General features: G+C 41.5%; 1 protein-coding gene across 1 annotated transcript in view; it reads right to left on the reverse strand.

The window, feature by feature from the left end:
* LOXL2 (lysyl oxidase like 2) overlaps positions 1 to 12,990 on the reverse strand; it is a 377,239-nt gene that overhangs the window by 126,834 nt on the left and 237,415 nt on the right. Inside the window, exon 6 of the mRNA XM_085633231.1 lies at positions 9,370 to 9,553. Within this exon, the coding sequence (XP_085489357.1) occupies positions 9,370 to 9,553 (184 nt within the window). The remainder of the gene's footprint in view (positions 1 to 9,369; positions 9,554 to 12,990) is intronic.

Consider the following 12,990-nt stretch of genomic DNA (forward strand, 5'->3'; position numbering starts at 1 on the left):
TGCAATGGCTTTAAACGTTACCACCCGACCCGTTGCTTAAGATCTTCAGGTCTGAATCTGTTTACAATCCCCAGATTCAGGCTAGCCACAAAAGGTGGCAAGTCACTTTTTGTTTTGGGTGCTAAGGCCTGGAATAAACTTCCTCCTTCTATACGATCCCTGTCTCAGGAATCCCAGTTTAGGAAGGCTTTAAAGACATGGGTATTTTCCCTCACTGATGCAGCTTGCTCAGCAATGGTATAGATATTAGTGTTTAGCGTGAAATGTGTCTGTCTCCCCCCTACCATTCCATCTGGTTGACTTAGCGCCAAGATACTCCTTGGAGTGGTAGCCGCGCTATATAAGTTTACTTTTACATTACATTACATTACAGTATTTTGTGGACTTGTAGCAAGTGTGTCTTTAGTGCTGGTATTAGCTGTATGAGGATAGCAACAGTGTAGCTTTTCTGTATCGTATTCCATGCCCAGTAGGCTAAGAAGGCATTTTGATGGGTCTGTGTGTAGAGGTTGTTGAGATGGTGGTTAAGAGTGAGTTGGTGAGCTGTGTTGTTTTTGTAGAGTAGACTTGTTGTGCAGTAGAGATGGAGATGCAAAGGTGTGAAGATTGGCATGTTGTGTATTTTGTTCGTGTCTGTTTAGGGTGGAAGGTGTATAAGCTAGGGGTGGTGGTGCAGTATGTGGGACACATAAGGTTCTACGGTGCCTAATAGATAAGAGGAAGTTGAAAGATAGTTGCTGTGATGCTGTATATATTTTAGGTGTGGGGGAAGCGAAAAAACTTGGCAGTAGTGTTGGTTTACGGCAGTTGTCTCTGAGTAGCTCATGAGCTACTAGTAGTTCTCCAGCTACCTGTGAGTTGCTCTACTGTGTTCAGCCTAGCCTACTAATATAGAAGCTTTTGATTGGATTAAATATTATATGTATACTAAAATTTAAGCGCAATCTCTCAAGATGAAAATATTTCTATTTTCAGAACTCATAAGCTGATGTTTGCAAAAAGTGGTTGCATTTTCAAAATGTTTCTAAAGCTATTATTGAGTTGGGTAGGTTGATTACTCATATTATTGCCTTAAGGCCAGGGGGATTGCAGCTATGGTACTTATGCATTGCCCATGTACAGTTATTTCAAATTCTGAAAGGATTTTTTTACATTAGTGCTGGAAACTCTGCCTCATACACTGATGTGATCACTGCTGACAATGTTGGATGGGGTGGTCACTATTATTTGTAGCTCAGGATGATTTCCATTGAACCTAAGTAGCTCTTATTACAGAAAGGGTTGGAGGCCCCTGGTTTAAGGTGTGTTTTATTTGCATAGTCAGGAGGCTGGGAGTGGGTGTATGTTTGTAGTTTGTGACGGAAAGTATTATGATGTAGTGTGTGTGTTATATTTTGGTTTTGAGGGCTAGTGAGAGGAGATGATGATGTAGTTGTTTCCTGAGAAGCATTTGTATGTAAAGTATTGTTGGTGAGTGGAAGCTGAAAGGTAAAGGGGGTGGTGATGTGTTTTGGGAAATAGTGTATGTGTGTGAGAGGGCAAAAAGGTAAAAATTCAAAAACAAACACAAAAAAATATTCCATTCTAATTTATAAAAATAGAGAATAATTTAATGAACGAAACAACACCAAAATGAGAAAAATTAAATATGGGGAACTAGAGATAAGAATTTGTAAAGGTTTAAATGAAAATAGTGCAAAAAAGTGTTAAGCGCCAACTGTGGTCATCTGCTTATGCTTGCCAGGATCCTAGGTGCGATTTAAGTATGACTGTGATGGAGTGTGGGTCTTCCACAGAAACCAGGTCCGTCCCAGTGAGAAGTTTCAACTTTCAACTTAGTCTCTGAAGTCGGAATCCTCAACAGGTCAAAGAAGCAGGCTGTGGCTGGATAGCCATTGACCAAGGTCCCGGTGAAGTCATTGACTTTTGACAGGAAAGTTCAGGGTGGGAGAATTTAAACATTTGCACTCAAGGAAGACTCCATGCTGGCTGTATACTTTTCTTTTTTTTAAATGTTTTATCATTTTGCCAAATTACGGAACAGTTAACAGAAATATCCACAACATTGCATATATGACATTGGCATTTGACATGATGAATTTCCAACTGCTAGGATCAGAGAGGCTATTATTGGAAATTAAAAAAAGAAATAAGGGAGAAAATCTTTACACAACCTTTTTTCATTTCTAGAGTATACAACGTACTCTGTATCATTGCCAGTCCGAGTGTGCATTATAATTTTCATAGCTACAGTGTGAGTAGGTGGCAAGTATTGCCCAGTGTGACCTCAAATGTCTACTCACCAGCAAGAGAGGTGCTTAACTGCAATATAGGATAAGAGTATGGTTTCAACTTACATGGTCTGCTTAACAGCCCTATCGCTGGGAAGTTGTGCGCTGTCAGGTTTGGGAGTCGAGCGTGTCTCGTTACGCAGGTAATAATGCAACAGGTCCCATATATCTTTGGTCCTATTTGCAGGTGGGATGGGGGTGTAGTATGTGTCTAGTTGTTTGTTAAAGAACAAGAAGTCTAGTATCAACATGTCGGATGTCAGGGCTAGGGTGCTGCCCCAGACACAAGTGACTCTCTCTTTGGAAAGGAGAAAGGCTAGGGCCAGGAACCTACATACATCATTGGCAATATCTTCTGTGGAGCCCAGTAAGGCCAGCTTTGGAGATGGGACTATAGTGAAACTAGTCATATCAGAGAGGACTTGAAATACCCTGCACCAGTAGTGCACAACTCTATTGCAGGTCCATGCCACAAGCAGAAAATCTGCATTCATGCATCAAGAACATCTGTAGTCAGTACGCAGCCCTATTTGCTGTAGTTTGATTGGGGTATAGTATATGTGGTGTAACAATTTAAAGTCTATAAGTCGAAGGTGGCCATTTGGGGATAGCGTGCCTATCTGTCCATTCCTTATCAGTTATGTTGCTGCACAGGTCTTCCTCTTTTATTGCCCTGGTCCAGGGGGGACACTCAGTGAAGCCTCCTTTTGCATTTCCATGAATAGCCCCATTACCAGTCGTTTGTTTGATTGGGTAGAGATGAGTAATGTCAGTTTGTTGTATAGGGGTGCACTATAAGGGAACAACCTATATCTGGTTTTGATGGATGTTTGTAGACGAGGAAAGAGGTAGTCATCAAGCACAGTGGATCCCTCCCTATTTGTGACTGCTGTGGTCCCCAGGAGTGGCTCCTTTGAGAAGAGATTGCCTGCTTTTCAGACATACAAGGTCGATTATACATTATGCTTTATACTTTTGGCATCTTTGCCTGGGAAAGTTTTCCACCTTCGGAATTAGTTACTAGCTCAAATTCCTTTAGGGCAAACAGCATCTTCACAATGTCTAGCTGAAATGGATTGGCTTTTGTGAAAATAACTCCAATCTGGAGCAACCTGAATTTTTGGCCCAGCGGAAATGCAACTTCGTCAGATTGACTTGGCAGGTTTGTTTCTAAGTCCCATGTTTTTCAGGATGTTAGGAGCAGTACACTTTGACACACCCAAGAGTCCCCGGACGCAGCACTTGCGGGGGTCAAGTCTCGCTCCAAATGAAGACAACCAGGGGTGTCCAGGGCAGGTCAAATCTGAATTGGTCAGCTGGGCTCTTCAGGAGAAAAAAGGACTTCTAGCAGCTTGTTGTGTCGCTGCAGCTTAACAGGAGGACAGTCAATTGGCCCATGGAGGTCACTTCCTTGTCCTTCAGATCTCCCTAAAAGTCTCAACAAAAGGTGCAATCCTTCTGTTTTATGAAGGCCCAGTAGTTTTCTGAGGAGTGTGCTGAGGGGTGCCACAATTATGCTTGGCACTAGCCTGTTGGTGGGGAGGCTCAAGACCCCTCCCTAAACAATGAAGTAAAATGTTCCCAGGAGTAAACCTACCTATTTATGCAGCAGTTCCTGTGTCCCCTACAGCATGCAATCCCACATTGCCCATCTCTGACTAAATCCAACATGGCAGAACCTTTTTTTGCCCTGTGTAGAGGTCCTGTTACCACACGAAAGGTGTGGCCATGGAAAAGAGCAGCCCCTCCTGTGTGGTCATTCAAATAACAGTTCTGCAGGCAGCTTCTCTCCCATTGGAATTGTTGAGTGGCTGGTAAGGTGCAATCTACATCTGTCTGTGACAGGTTAGACCTCTTTGAAGTTAAGTTCCTAGACACTGTCCAGATAGTCATCCTGTCAGAGGAACATAACACTTCCCCACATCCAAAGCCTTTGTCTCAGCTCTGGAAGCAAGTTCACACTTCATCAAGGGGGGCTTTTCAGCTACTAGGCAAGAGTTGGGTGCTCATACACATAGGGTTTTTATAGCTTCAGGAAGGTCAAAGGAAGCTTTTTGAGAGTACCTTTTGTAAATCATTTAGTACAAAGCCGACTTTACTATTGAATTGGGATTGTAATAAATATTTTATAAAATGCAAAAATAAACTGTGTGACTGTTTCCTAAGCAGAGATAATGGTATTTAACTTTTCCTAAGTAGAGATACTGTTATTTAATTTTAATATTATATCCCTGGGCTTTCCTATGTAACAGCTAACCATGCAACAGTGAAAATAGCTTTTGGGACCTTGTCACCTTAAAGACATGTTTTACATTAAAGTTTTACATGTCCTAATTTAAATATCATGCACCCTGCCTTATTAGTTAGTTAGCTCTACGTAGAGGTGATTTACTAATATTTAAAAGGAGGGTTTACACCTGTCAGAAGGGGTTATTTTGACAAGTCAAAATTGCAGTTTTAAAAATGCACAGACAGGCTACAGTAGTAGGCCTGCAGTCATGTTTTGCATTGCTATGCTAGTGATGGTACAATATATGCTGTAGTCCACAAGAGGTATTTAACTCCCAGGCATATACTAGGGACTTACCGGTAAATTAAGTACGGCAATTACAAGTATAGGAAATTTCAACATGTGCACTGGACAGCAGTGTCCGTGTGCAGAGGCTTAAAAATAGCAATAAAATCTAGCAAAAATGGGGGAGACACCACAAAAACGGGAATTTTCCCACAGATACTTCTCTTTAATTCACAACAGGGCTGAACTTACTACCAGGTGTTTCAGTGGGTGGTAGTGTGGGGCACGGTTTCACTGCTCTGGAGGCCTGGCTTTGTTGCTAGGGATATGCAGGCCACGTTCCTAATTGCAGCGCTTCTAAATAAACAATGCAAATAACTAATTTTTTTAAAGCATACTTTAAAACCATTTATTCTTGCATTGTTGATTGTAGAATGAAATGCGTGGAAGCCACTCTTGCCCTTACTCACAACAGTATTCTATTTAAGTCTGGATTTTGACAGCACAGATGTCAAACAGACCTATAGCTAACAATACAGATATAGTTGGCATTGGGTTCGCCCCTTTCAACCACTAGCTTTCTTTGACCAGCCTCTTTCAGCCATTAGCGTGAGACTTTGTCAATTATGTCTTTGCTCAAACCTCTGGAGCATTGATCTCTCATGTAATGCTACTGGCTGTTAGGGTGTATCCTTCCAACTCCCTTGACTGATTGTATTGAACCGAATTAGGGACTACTTAACAATTATAGTTGTCTCTGTACGTTCCTGAGGGGTACCTCTACTGTGTCCCGCTCTAATAGTACATAAAACCCAGACCTATTTGGCCTTGCACTTGGACTGCACATCTCAAATTGTTTTATGAAGTAATTACTGCATGACTGCCCTTACTCACATGGTTTCTCTTTTTTAGGTATTCTCAACTTTTCAATGTCCAATGACAGAACGTAATGGATTACAATTCGATATAATATATAGTTTTAGGTTTTAAAAATATAAAACACACAGATAATGCATTACAAAACTACAAATAATAATTGAGAATGAGAGACTATTATGTATCAATGTGCCTCATTCTGTAAAGATGCAAAAACAACAGTTGATGGACAGAATGCAGAACAATGTCATACATTCACCCCAGTACAGAGATCTGGGCCTAAATCCATAGATTTTTTGCTCACCATGCCATTCCAATTTGAACCCAGCCATATGCAAGTCTTGACCCTGTGCCTCATGGGAACAGTCCAGACCGAAATGCCAAGCCAAGTCCTCCCTGGACTAGAAACAAGCTTCCTAGGACCAGTTTCGGGGTTTCACCCCTCTTCAGCCAGGATAGCTTGATTCCAGTGGCATGGAGAGCACGGGACCCACGTCTGGGGATACCATTCCCACCCGTTGGCAGTTCAGGCTAGACTGTTCCCATGAGGCACAGGGTCAAGACTGATTTGCATTTGGCCAGGTCTATACTGGGGTGGCATGGTGAGCAAAAGAATGATGGATTTAACCAAGATCTCTTGACTGGGGGTGAATGTTTTTATTTGTATTTGTTCTGCATTACGTCCATCAATTGAGTGTCTTTTTCATTCTGTAAAGAGACATATATAAATAGTTAGTAACATTAAAGACTGGATTTAGTTGTGCACCAAGACACCAACATTCGGCCGCCATTGTGCACTTGTATCAGGGGTGTGGAATTTAATAAAATATCTACTTGTCCATGGGGCAGGTTGATTCATAAATATACTTGTCCTGTAACAAAATCCACTTGTCCCTTTTGTGCCATGTAATGCGGAGACAAATTATGGAAGCAATCTCATTATATAAAAGCTCTGAAATAGCCTCTCTGATTATGCCAGGGTTCCTACCATAGTAGGGTTTGAATACTAGCAATTCCCTTATGTTGTCACGTTTCCGCAGATCTACATACTGCGGCTGAAGGTAAAGGTAAGCAATAGTTCCAGGGTTTGAATGCCCTTTTGAATCTGTGCAAACCTACTAACTTGCATGTTTTAAGGGTTTTTACCAACTCTCCTCTAATCTTTTCCCATACTGAGAAAGGTTGGAAATTTACTCCCGACAATGGCAAACATAAAACTTCTTGCAGGGTTGAGAAAAAAGTGGTTGAATAAAAGTGAACTTGCAAACACTCAGATTTTCGCATGAGCAAATTTACACCTGCATATTGCTTATGCTACAGTGCAGCTCACAAATATTTTCTAGGAGTACTATTTCTTGGCCTACTTCTGTAAAGTCTTGTGAATTCAGGAAAGCCGTATATCTGCACTTAATGCAAGGACGTGGAGGCACTTTTGAGACTTTATTTAATAATTGGTCCCATAATTAGGTCTGGTGTTAACCATGACATATTGTGTTTATTAAACTCGGTCTCTCGACTAGCTTTACTGTGAGTGACAGCATTCTGTTCTTTCACAAGGAGCATATCGACACAGCTGTTTTGTTCAGTGCCAGGAGCTACTGTGGCAATGTGTGCTTTTTGAGACCAAAAACAATTTTTGCTTTTGCCAATGTTTGTTATAATGGTGAGGGCCCAGCAGCTCCCACACGAATAAGGATTTACAAAAACCATGCCACAACAAGTCACGCATTGACAAAAACCAAAAAGCTGACCAACAATTTCAGACCTACTGGCTTTACCAATGCTTATTTATTTTGATATTTCCCATAATCTTATTAAAACTGGTTATATTGATTTTCCATTATGAATATTTTTGGGAAATACTAGCATACATCAACACATTTTAATAAATGTGCTGCAAAGAAATGGTACCTAAAGGTTTACAGTAGTTCAGTGAAATGTTTTTGCATTTTTTTTTAACATTTTATTTTGAAAGCAAAGAATCCTCAATCTTGCTTTCAAGCTTCTGCAAATATTTGCATGTAATCAGAGAGCATTCTGGGAGCATTATACATAGCCTCATATTGCTAAACATTGAAAACCTGTGTATACATTTTTATTCTGGGACTACTGTCTGTGCAGTCTGAGCTTACAGCATTTACGTAGAGCGCTCACCCTAATAATAAAGGCTTTGCATTATTGAACCATAAATACAAGTTTGAACAGCATTAATACATGGACACAAATATTACCTTAACTGCAAGCAATCTCTTTCCCTGATCCATAAGGAGGTAATGTAAACTGGCAGCCAAAGGGTTTGTGCTGTAGGGGGTTGGGCCTACTTGTCTCGAGGACAAAATACACATGAAAACTTGTTGCCCTTGACCCCAAACAATATGTCCCGGGCGTCGTGCGACATAAAATGTTCAATCCTCCCTGCCATAAAGTAACAAAACCTGCAACAACAGCTTGTAGTTCAAACAGGGCCGGGTCTCGATAGAAGGGAATTGGTTCACATGGAATAAAGTAAAGCATCCCAGTTCAAAGTCCCTGGAAAAAGGGGGACAAATGTGTAATATCCCAGAATGAATGAGCTTAAATAATATATGAAAACGTCTGAGGTACATTTTTTCGGAGCCTTGGAAGAAAGCACTGGCTGTAGCGGGCACCGGGCGTTTCCCCGGTGGGCTGCCAGTTTGGGGCCGATTTTGGGCTCCTGGGGGCTGTTTTTGTTACCGGGGGTTGGCAATATCAGCTCCCTGTAACAAAATCGGCTGAAACCGGCCAAAGCAAAGAGCTCGGCTGCACCCCCTCCACCCCAGGGGGGCCCGGCCCAGCAGTTTCCCAGGGCCGGTTTCGGTTCCCAGTCCGGCCCTGGAAAGCACACTTTCCACAGTGTTTTACAAACAGAAAATCCAAATTGTTTGTTCACCAAGTGATCTGTTGCTCACAGTACACGCTACGGGAATGAATCACTTCAAAGCATTCTCACGTCTGCTAGCCCAGGCTCAGAGCCATAAAGCTGCATATGGCAAAACTTTATGTACACGTTTCTCTGATCCTGTCTGTCCACCACACGTAATATGCCAAACTAATTTATGGCGGGTTTCTATATTTTATGGTGTGAATAATGTATTTTACGGCTATAGGTAATTATGTTTCCCCAATGCATGCATGATAACAATCTGTGATTACATTTTATATGTTATTATTATGGATTATATATTGCCCACCAGCAGTTAAACATAGCAGAAAATAAAAGATATAAAAACTGAGTATTTGCTCAGTTCCCAGTTTAATTCATAGCATCTTAGATGGATTGGAGGCAATGAAAGATATTCCAGAATTTAGAGATTTTACCATAGACCACAAAATGACAGAGGCGATGTACACAAATCTTCACTCCAAATCCAAATTGGACTGGGAATAGGTGTTGTATCTTTTTTTAGATGGTCCTTCTGAAATTACGCATTTATAAGCAAAAAACTATATTAGAACTCCAGTAGAAAGAACCCTGAAATATTGCATGACTTAAGTACAATCAATGCCCATGTTAGAAGAAGAAATGGTGTTGCGGATTTCAGGAATGAAAAACAATTGCATTTGTCACAACTTTTTCAACCATGTTTTCCTAAATGTTTCATTGAAACTTCTTCCCCTAGGGTTTGAATAATAGGAACAACAAAGCAATAATTCCTTCAGTCATACCTTGACCCAGCCTTGCTCCTCCTAAGGCCTCCTTTGCACTTCCAAAGCCCAGCTCTCGGCAGACCACACTGGCAGAGACGAGGCTCCATCGATCGTCACAAATTGTCCCCCATTCTCCATTCTTTAGCACCTCAACTCTGCCTTCTCCAGTGTTCGCTCCACCTTTCAGTCTCACTAGTGGTTGCTTTGCAAGAAATAAAAACAAAGGCCATTTCAGATTTTGCTTGACTATATTCAGAATCAAAGTATGTTTGATCATTGTCAAGCTGGATAATATAATTCTCGACAATGGTAAGGAAAAGACTCAAAGCTACAAAATTATATTAGCTGGCCATACTGGTTCATTAATACTGACGGGTTTGAAGACACATAGTACACCCACGTGTGATATGATATAGTCTTAGATCATCAAGGGATGCCCACTTAAACAATGAATGACACCTAGGGCCTCATTACGATGTTGTGCTGAAACCAAATCGACCGACGCAGCGTTTTTGCACGACCGATTACGATGTTTCCGAACACTGTTCGGAAGGATTCCGATTGACTTCAATGCTACTCATTGGAAATGTCCAGCCCAAACTGTCAGACCAGGTCTTCACTGAACCGGAACACAAGAAACCTAACACCGGTTTCGCCCTGATAATGGCTCATCAGCCAAGTATAGCATAGTTCCAGTGGCATAGTGAACATGGGACCCAAGTATAAGCATACCCTTGCCACTTAGGGCGATACATAAAACACACACATTTTGATGGGAAGGCATTCTTGCAGTCTGTATAACTACTGGCAATCACTCGGGTAGCATCCTAGCCCATCATTCTTGATTGGGCTAAACTTTTCCCGTAAGGAGCAGGGTCAAGGCTGATTTGCATATGTCTGGCCCAACCTGAGGTGGCACAGTGAGCAAAAGAACAATGGGCTGGGATGCTACCATAAGCGATTAGCGGTTAGACAAAATTGCAAGCACTCATCACATCACCTGCTTGTGTGTTTATTATTATTTTTAGCCATGCTGAACAGCATGGCTATAGATCAATGCTAAAGTCGGAAATACCCGTGCTGTACAGCATGAACAAAAGCTATGCCAGAGCCAACAGTCTCAACGGTGAGACCTATTGGCTTTGCCAATGCTTGCTGGGTATCGGCACAACAACCTTGTCATTCTGAGCAAATCAGTTAATTTCCTCAGGTGCAAAATAAAAAAATGATATGTGGCAAAAAATCCTACCACAAAAAGAAAGCAATTAGGCCTAAATCCATGTCTTAGAGAAAATATATGTCATAGAGAAAATAAATATCGATTTCAAAGCAGAACAGGGCTTATTTGAAGTGCGGGTGGCACAGTAAAACATAGCTACAAATGGCAAGAGTTTCAACAAGGATGACAGGGAAGAAGAAAAAAATAGTAGTACCACAATCACAGCGTGATCAGCGGAAAGACAGCAATCTACCTGAAGCTATCAGCACTTGGTTCATGCCCCAGCCGAAAGAAGGGGAATGAAGCACACTGGACAAATAGAAGGCAGCAAATAAGAGTGACAATGAAGCCGATAAATGTTAATCAATGGGCGGGCTGCAAGGGCTTGCGGGGTACAATATCTCTTGCAAGCAAGAGCGCATTCAGCGCATGTGCTTTCGCAGGTTAGACCTAAAAACATACAATGGGGAAAGAAGGAGGAAGCGACAGAAGGAAAATCAGTGACAAAGGGAGAAAGCAGGGATAACAAAGAACCTGCAAGAGTTTTCATCCTTAGTATGTATCCGGAAAAATCTTGATTGCAAAAATGGCACTAGGCTTAAGTTCTCAAAGGAGGCAAAATTTCGATATCTATATGTACAGTTTTACATCCTATCCTGGCCTTGCTTAAAAGAACGCTATATGAGAGCTGGCATGCACAAGAAAACAAAGTCCCATTTGGGGATCTGAGCAATTTACTGTGACCTAAAGGATAAATACTTCCCAGTGCATATTAACAGCCTTCTCAGGAGAAATTGGCCTTAACCTTTTAGTACAACAATCATTTCAAAAAGGAGAAGCGAGACATTAACAGAAAGAAGCAATATCAAGCAAGTGCTGAAATGTGGAATATGGTGCCAGCATCTAATGATGGGCTTTAAAAGTAATACATACTACCAAAGCATTTTCAGAATGGGTTAGGCTGAAGCTGGGTAACCAGAGTAGGAATGGGACCCAAATTCCTCCTTCCTTGCTTCTACAAATAAAATGTTTTATTGATTGCATTAGATGTTAAATACCCTACAAAATACTTTAAAAGAACACATTTGGTAGAATCATTTCTTCTCACATCTGTTGGGCATTGACTGCTGGATGAGGGCCAATCAGAGGAAGTGGCAGAGGTTTGGCGCCAGAGTGGATATTAACATTGAGTCAGTTCGAAAAAAAGGAGTCTGGGTGGAGTCAGGCTGTACAAAGGGTACAAATGGCTTTGGGTATGAGCTCAGGTTTTTCCACTGCTTCTTTTCAGCAACACAGTTTGAGTGTCTTAGCTTTCCACAGAGAGTACAAGTCTTAAGCGTGATAGTCCTATCCATACTGGATTGCACAAATTGTACATATCTGATTATCCTGAATAACCCGCTTAAAGCCCTGAAGCGTTTACAAAGGACGAATGTCACAATATTGAGGTTGATAATATCGTCTTCACACATTCCACTACCACCATATCATAAAGATAAGTACATACAGGTAGGTATAGATCTACTATTGAGGAGGCAAAATATGTGCTGTTCGATAATGAAACTTCAATGTTGAGATTCCCTGCAATTTACAAAATGCTATGGCATGTTCACTGAGGAAGTTAAAATAGGAAGACCAGGTCATACCTGCTCACTGCTCACTTCATCAGTTTCTGCAAGACTGTTCACTATCATGAAGCATTATACAAAGAGGTGGACAAGGAGCGCATTTACGTCCAGCATATGTGCTCCTTAATCAATCTGAAGTAACAATAAAGGAGTATGCAGGTCCTTGGAAGAAAATAAGAAAGACAAGTTGGTGATGAAATGAGGAATCAGTAAGGGGTGAGGGTCTGATTGCTCAGGCAGAGGTTGGGGCAGAGTAAGAAGAAAAGGTGGGCAGAAATTAGCACAATTGCAGGAACCTCCACCACCACTGCAACTGAGGAGCCTCTTAGGGAAGAAGAATTGATTGTTAGCCTATCAATGAGAATCCTTTCCAATATGGAAACTAAGTTCCTGCAGAAAGGAATGGGCTTTGTACCCACTCCTAAGAATAACAATTTTAGTACGAACTGTGATTTGCACAACTTTTTTTGAAAAATGTGCCGGAGGGCCTTTTTTCACAACAAAACTACCCCTGACCAAGTTGATTCAGGCCTACGTGATCCATCCAGATTCACTCCCTCTGCTGGTATACCACCACACAAGGTACTGACCTTCGAACAGGCGGTCCTCAAAGAGGTGGAGAAATGCACCTATTGACCTACCTTTCATAACATGTCAAATCCTGAACTAGTGGCAGTCAAGTTACTTGTTAATGACACCCAGATTACTATAAAACAAGCTGGCGGGGGGGGGGGTGCAATAGGTATCATGTCGACCACTGACTATAATTGGGAATGTCTCTGTCAGCCAGCT

Source organism: Triturus cristatus, chromosome 11 (assembly GCF_964204655.1).
Source record: "Triturus cristatus chromosome 11, aTriCri1.1, whole genome shotgun sequence".
Lineage (NCBI taxonomy): Eukaryota > Metazoa > Chordata > Amphibia > Caudata > Salamandridae > Triturus > Triturus cristatus.